Here is a 7,751-nt window from a genome sequence, read left to right on the forward strand (position 1 = left end):
TGTCAAAACTGCATACTAATCTCTCATCAAAATACACTATCTAGTTACTTTTTCTTTTCCCTTTTGGTTCATATTAGTGGACTGGCAAACCAAGCAAACTAATTCAAAAGAACATTAACCCTTAACCAAAGGAATTCCATGGGGCTTTCTTTCCCTGTTTTGTTGAACCAAATTTTGACAAATAATGAGTATTTGGATAGCCTGTTAATCCTTGTGGTTCAAAGATATTTTTATAACTACAGAAATGAATTCAATGAGTCAATTCTCAGTCTTAGAGTAAGTCATAGTTAATTTCTCCTAATTGGAAATAGAAAATGGAAAACTAAGTATGATAGAGGTCAAATTATTATACAAAAAAGTAATATGATAAAATAATTCTTTTTTTTTTCTGCTTTGCCCTGGAATCATAGTTGTTGTTTTTAACCCTTCTAAGGTCAGAACAAGAATGGTAATTTTTTTTAAAAAATAGAACCCGTATTTTTTCTTTTGTTATTTTTTAAGGCAATTTTTAAAAAATTCTTCTGATTTGAAATAATTAACCAGTTTTTTTACTCTCTAGGGTTGAACTGTTGAATGGCACTAGAGATTGTGTCATTTCTTTCATAATCTAATGGGAACTATTTAGAAAAAGACAATCTGCCAGAAAGTAACCACCGAGTTACTTTCTTTCCTCCACTTTGTCTTTGAGATCTGCATTTCATTTTTGGGGAGTGGGTTTTTTGTTTTGCTAGTTTTCTGTGCTGATCAGCTAAACAATTAAAAGGAAATGTAGAGTATCTTTGCTTAATCATATAGATGATTCATCAGCATATATAGTGAACAGTAATAATAATGATGATGATGATAATAATAATAGTGAAAATTTTGTAATACTCCAAGAAACAACATTTCTAAACAGATAATCTGTTTCAGCTATTCTCTATCAGCAAATGAACACAATAAAGATTACATATAGATCTTAAGGACAGAAGTGGAAGAAATAATAAATTCTTTTTCCTCTTGGTATTTATCTGAGAAATCAGAATTTTTACTTGGAAAGAAACTCATAACAGTTTACTTGGTAACTTTCAGAACAACTAAATGTTCTTTATACTTGGAAAAATGCTGGGTTTTTTTCCTTTTATTTTTTTAGGAACTACAAAAGGAATTGAATAAAAATCTATTTGACAATCTAATAGAATTTCTGGGAAAATCTCATTTGAAGTTTCAAAAGAAGTCAACAGACTGGAGCTGTCAGATAAAATCCAGAGAAATTCCAGCTGCTGCTCTTGTTCTAGGTATTTCTAATTCATTTGTTGGCATATATTTTAGGAACAAAAAAAAGCATAATGAAGTGCATGAGTAATCTACAAAAAAAAATTGAGGCGAGATTAGTTTATAATACTCAGGTTCATGTTAATTTTCAGGAAGGCCAAGAAAGTTTACTTGTTATGGTTTCTTCAGCCAGGTTATGTTAGGTTATGTTCTATAAGTATCTGCAATAAAGGTTTGGCAACATGGAAATTAGTCAACTGTCTTAGTGGAGTAGAACGATAGGTATCTTGGATTCCTGGACTCTATTTTCAGCTCTTCCATTTAATTTGTTATCTTAATTTTATTTCTGCATGCCTCAGTTCTTTGATCTTAACGAAAAATGATGGTTGGATTAAGGACAGCCTTGTGGATAGAGTACTGGGGCTTGCAGTTGAGCAGACCCGAGTTCAAATTTAGCCTTGGATACTTTCTAGTTTTATGACCCTGGGCAAGTCACTTAACCCTGTTTTTTCCTTAGTTTCCTCTGTAAAATTAGCTAGAGACAGAAATGGCAAACCACTCTAATAATGTTGTCAAGAAAACACCAAATGAGGTCATGAAGAGTTAGGCATAACTGAAACAACTAACAGCAACAACCATCTGGTTGGACTATATCAATCTTGTCTCCATGAAATAAGATTTGGATGAATTGTCTATAAAATGATTTGATTTATTGTTTATCCTTATCATGACCCCTGGGTCCTTGACTTAACTCTATTATCTAAGCTTTGTTTAACCTCCATCCCCCAGACCTCATCCTTCTTAATACTTTACTAATTTCTTAATGCTTTACTAGATACTACCCTAGAATTTCTTGACTCCTCTTGATCTTTCCAAATTCCTGACCTGCTAATCCTTGTTCCTTAATAATCATTGTTATTCTCAAAGGATAGGAACAGGCAGTTTTCAGACAAAGAAATCAAAACTATCTATAGTCATAGGAAAAAATTCTCTAAATCAGTATTGGCTAGAGAAGCACAAATTAAAATAATTCTGAGGTACCACGTCACACCTATCAGATTGGCTAATATGATAAAAAAGGAAAATGATACATGTTGGACGGGATGTGGGGAAAATGGTACACTAATGCACTGTTGGTGGAGTTGTGAACTGATCCAATCATTCTGGTTAGCACTTTGGAACTATGTCCAAAGGGCTATAAAGCTGCATGTCCTTTGATCCAGCAATACCACTAGATCTGTATCCCAAAGAGATTAAAAAAAAAAAAAAGGAAAAAGGGCTCACTTGTACAAAAGTATTTATAGCAGGTCTTTTTGTTGTTAAGAATTGGAAATTGAGGGGATGCCCATCAACAGGGGAATGGCTGAATAAATTGTGACATAGGATTATGATGGAATTTTATTGTGCTATAATAAATGACTGGTAGGATGACTTCAGAAAAATCAGGAAAGACTTATATGAACTGATGCGAAGTGAAGTGAGCAGATCAGGAGAACATTGTATACAGTAATAGCAATATTGTAAAATGAGCAACTGTGAATCACTTAGCTCTTCTCAGCAATACAATAATCCAAGACAGTCCCAAAGAACTCATGATCAAAAATGCTATCTGCTTCCAGAGAAAGAACTGATATTGTATGAATACAGTTTTGAAGCATAATATCTTCCTTCCTTCCTTTTTTAGTTTGAATCTTCTTGTACAAAATGACTAATATGGAAATGTTTTATGTTATTGCACATGTATAACCTATATCAAATTGCTTACTATGTCAGAGAGGAGGGAAAGAAGGAAGGGAGAGAGGGAGGTAAGGGAGAGAGGGAGGGATACAATATGGAACTCAAAATTTAAAAGAAACAACCCAAAAACAAATGTTAAAAAATTGTTTTAATTGTAATTGGGGAAAAAAACATCATTTAAAAATAAATAAGTAAATAGATAATCACCATTATCTAATTCTCCCCTTCTGTTCCCAGGCTGTTCAGAGTTCAGGGAGATAGTCATCAAATACAGTCAAGTTTTCCTACCTCAAGCTTGTGGTGCACAACTTCACCTGGCCTTTCCCTACCATTGACTCTCTATTTCATTCCCCAAATAACTTCCAAAACATTTCCTCTCTTCTCAAACCTCCAACCTCACTCCTATCCCACACACTCATAGCAGATGAGTAAGCCTCTTCACTTAAAACCTTCTAGCTAACTTAGCTTACTTCTTCTGTTTATCAATACTTCTTAATATTGTCAACAGCCCTTTCTTCATTCCTTCAAGTCACAGATGAAGAGTTATCCCAACTCCCTGCATCAGATATGTCAACTCCTCTACTATCCCCTGGATCTCATTTACTCCTTTGGAATTATTTTTCAGTGGCTAGATCCTCTCATGCATCTTCAGTTTTTCTCTTTCCACTTGCTTCCTGTTATCTATCCCCAGAATGATCAAGTCCTAAAGACAAGAGTCCTTTGATCCTTCTATTCCATATAGTTACAGTGCCCTCTTTTTCCATTTCTTTACACTTCTTGAAAAAAATTGGCTTTTTTTTTTTTTAATGAAAAAGTTGGCTTTTCATTACACAATCTCTTTCTAGACCCTTGTAATCTGGCTTCTATTCTTACCATTTCATTGAAACTCTTTTTTCTTATGTTAATAATCAACAAGTTCAGTGTTGTTATTTTTCTGTCATAGTCCTTCCCATCCTGTCTGAAGTATGTCACTTGATATAATCATGTCCAGGTGATGGGAACCTGTGGCATCAAGGCCACGTGTGGCCTTCTAGGTCGTTGGGTGTGGCCTTTTGTTCAATTTCTTTTTCTGAGATGAAGTTATTTAAGTATTTTACTTCCTTTTCTGTTAATCTCAGTAATTTATATTTTTGTAAATATTTACCCATTTTACTAAGATTGCAAAATTTATTGGCATACAGTTGGCAAAATAATTTCTGATTATTGTTTTAATTTCCTCTTCATTGGTGATGAAGTCACCCTTTTCATTTTTTGATACTGGTAATTTGGTTTTCTTTTTTTAATCAGATTAAAGGTTTATCTATTTTATTGTTTTTTTTTTTCATAAAATCAACTCTTAGTTTTACTTATTCAGTAGTTTTCTTAATTTCAATTTTATTAATCTCTCCCTTGGTTTTCAGTATCTCAATCAGGTTTTGAACTGAAGTCTTCCTTAATTCCAAATCTAGCATTCTATCCATGACAATTCTTTGCCTTTTTATCTTTGCTCAGGGGGGTGCCCTTTGTCTGAAATGCCCGCTTTCCTCATCTCATCTTCTAATTGCTAGTTTGCTACAAAATTCAGCTTAGGTGTTACCTCTTATGTGGGGCCTTTCTTGATTGAAGTCAAGAAGACTCATCTTCCTGAGTTCAAATCTGACCTCAGACACTTACCAGCTATGTGTTCCTAGGTAACACTTAACACTGTTTTCCTCAGTTTCCTCATTCCTAGCTGGAGAAGGAAATGGTAAACCACTCCAGTATCTTTGCTAAGAAGGGGGTCACAAACAGTGGGACACAACTGAAAAATGACTGAACAGCTGAATATTTATACACACACACACACACACACACACGTGTGCGCATATATGTCTGTGGGTGTATTTTTTTTAACTTATCTATGTGCTTATACTTCCCAACTAGAATACAATCTTGAAGGAATCCTTTTGTTCTTTTCTTTACATCACCAGTACCAAGTACAGTCCCTGGTTTACAAAAGGTTTGATTAATTTAAATTGCCCCACTGTGAAGACTTTGAGTGCAGCTTGGTGATGAGGTGGTGTGCCCTTTGTTCTACATTAGCACAGCTAGCTTCAGATATACCTGTTCCCAAGGTGGCCTGAGTGTAATGGATTTTTCATCCATTTAAGTAAAAAATGGTTTTGATCTACCTCAGTGGAAGGAGTACTTCTAAATATATTGTGTTTCCGTTGTCTATGTATTTGTCTTATCACCCAACTAATCTATTTTTATTGGTTGAGAAAGGACTATATCTAACTTTTTATGTCTCCCCCAGAGTCTAATATCAAGTACATGTTTGGTAGATAAATAAATATGCTTTAAGTTGCCCAATAACAAACTTACTTTACACATACTCAGTTAACATAGTGCAACTGGCTAAATAATAAAATATTTTTGTCTCAAAATATTCTTTTTTTTGTTCCTTCTCTGTATACCTTTCTTTAAGAGTATTTTGAGATTCTAGTCCAGAAAAATAAGACTGTTTGCTTCTAGATAATCCAGCACTATTGTGAAGTCTTATGGATTACTTAAAAAAAATCTATTAGCAGGAGTGTACTTTTTATTTCTTTATAAAGTTCATTTGACATGTTGATTCATTATTAGTGATAAAAAGAATCTGACATTAATTTTTTCCCCCTGCAGGTGTAAATGTAACAGATCATGATTTAACATTCAAAGGCCTAACTGAGATGCTCAAAGATACAGTTACTCCATATGTTGTCTCATTGCAAGCTAAAGAATGCCCAGGTAATGTATAAATTTTGTAATGACTTTGGTAACTGGTTTAAAGATATTATCTCATTCTTAGAGTATACATTCTCAAAGTTCTCTCATATCTGAAAATAATTTTCTGTAACATAGTGATAATAAAGAGGGACACATTTACTTCTTCCTTCCTTCCTTCCTTCCTTCTTACCCTTCTTCTGTCAGCCAGAGGAAAATAAGGCTGAATTGGGCCATGTTGAGGTTTTCAGTCTCCCCAAATCCTGTAAATGGGTTGTGTCTACCTTGTTCAGTAAACATGAATATATATACATATTTATATTTATATATATATATATATAATATATAAATATATTTATATTTTTATATATATATGTATTCACTGACTAATTAGGAGAGCAATTTAAAACACTCAAAAATCTGATTTTTCTCTTTCTTTTGTATTCTTATTATATTCAAATAGATATAATTGCTAGGATTTGGCATAACAGAATGTTAATCCATGATGTCTTTAAGTCATTCTTAAAAGTTAATGAATAGATATTTTACTTTAGGAACGTCCCATCTACCTAATAGGGATCTCAACCCCTTCACTTCTTAATAGGTGGGCTGGGAAGAGCTGACAAGGTCACCAAGTTTATCACACTGTTGCCACTGTGGTGATGATCGTCTTCATATTAAGCTAAGCTTGGAAACCAATATGAAGTATATAACTGAGCCATTTTCAAAACTTTCCTAACCTGATAAGACTTGACAGACCTGCTTTGATGGTGTAGCCTTTGAGAATCCAGCATCACTTCCATATTAGTGTGAGACCCTAGAAGAAGACTGAGGAACCAGTGGCTTTGAGGCTACATGTGGCCCTCTAGGTCCTCAAGTGTGGCCCTTTGACTGAATCCAAACTTTACAGAACAAATCCCCTTAATAAAAGGATTTGTTCGTAAAACTTGGATTCAGTCAAAAAAAAAAAAGGCAGTACCTAAGGATTAGGAAGTCACAAGTGACCTCTAGGCAGCAGGTTCCCCACCCCTGCCTTAGAATAAGACTTTCATTGAGGATAGAATAAAGTTGTGGAAGCTAGGTGGCACAGTGAGTAAAGTGCTGGCTCCAGAGTCAGGAGGACCCGAGTTCGGTTCTGGCCTCAGACACTTAACACCCACACAAAAATACTAGCCGTGTAACCTTGGGCAAGTTACTTAACCCCAATTGCCCTCCAAAAAAAAAAAAGAACAGATAAAGCTATTCTTGGTTGTTAGCTTATTTCTTTTGCCTTCTGGACTGTTGTGTTCCAAAGTCTCTGTTCCTTTTTGTGGTTGCTACATCATGTGTGATCCTGACTGTGGTTTCTTGGTACTTAAATTCTTTGTTTCTGGCTGCTTGCAGTATTTTATATTTGACCTGGAAGCTCTGGATTTTGTCTGTTACTGAGATTTAAAGTTTGGAATTACTTTCAGGAAGTGGCTGGTAGATTCTGTTCTGTAGTGCTCTTGGACTCTAAGAGATCTGACAATTTTCTTTTAAGATTTCCTGTCATTTGATATGTAGGCCTTTTTTTTTTTCTTTTCTTTTCTTTTTTTTTGGTCATAGTGTTCAGGTAGTCCAATGATTGCTAAAATTTTTTTCCCTGAATCTGTATTGTAGGTAGGTTGGTTTTGAATGAGATAATCTTACATTTTCTTCTATGTTTTCAGTCTTTTGACTTTGTTTTAATATTTCTTGCTTTCTCATGGAGTCTTTGGCTTCTAATATTTATTATTATATTATTATATAGAATATTTAATATTCTAATGTTTAGGGAATTTGTTGCTTGGGCAAAGTTTTGTATCTCTTATGCCAAGCTTTTAATTCCATTTTCAATTCCTTCTTCCATAGCTCTCATTTGTTTTCCAGTTTTTCCTCTAGCATTCTCATTTCATTTATGAAAAAATGTCTTTTTGGGGGGCGGCCAGGTAGCACAGCAAGTAAGAGCACCGGCTCCAGTGTTGAGAAGACCTGGAGATCGAATCCCGGGCTCAGACACTCAGCACCACACCCAG

At 34.5% G+C, this 7,751-nt stretch overlaps 1 protein-coding gene across 5 annotated transcripts in view; it reads left to right on the plus strand.

Moving 5' to 3' along the window:
- The window catches only part of ORC3 (origin recognition complex subunit 3), a 122,687-nt gene that overhangs the window by 23,674 nt on the left and 91,262 nt on the right, over positions 1-7,751 (plus strand). For 4 of the 5 annotated variants that reach the window (XM_069065105.1, XM_069065106.1, XM_069065107.1 and 1 more), the window contains 2 exons: positions 1,133-1,277; positions 5,635-5,739. In XM_069065105.1, the coding sequence (XP_068921206.1) occupies positions 1,133-1,277; positions 5,635-5,739 (250 nt within the window). The remainder of the gene's footprint in view (positions 1-1,132; positions 1,278-5,634; positions 5,740-7,751) is intronic. The other variant, XM_069065109.1, reaches the window with a different exon arrangement.

This window comes from Petaurus breviceps, unplaced genomic scaffold (assembly GCF_028583685.1).
Source record: "Petaurus breviceps papuanus isolate PSGF00001 unplaced genomic scaffold, PetGlider_PUasm1.0 90667, whole genome shotgun sequence".
NCBI lineage: Eukaryota > Metazoa > Chordata > Mammalia > Diprotodontia > Petauridae > Petaurus > Petaurus breviceps.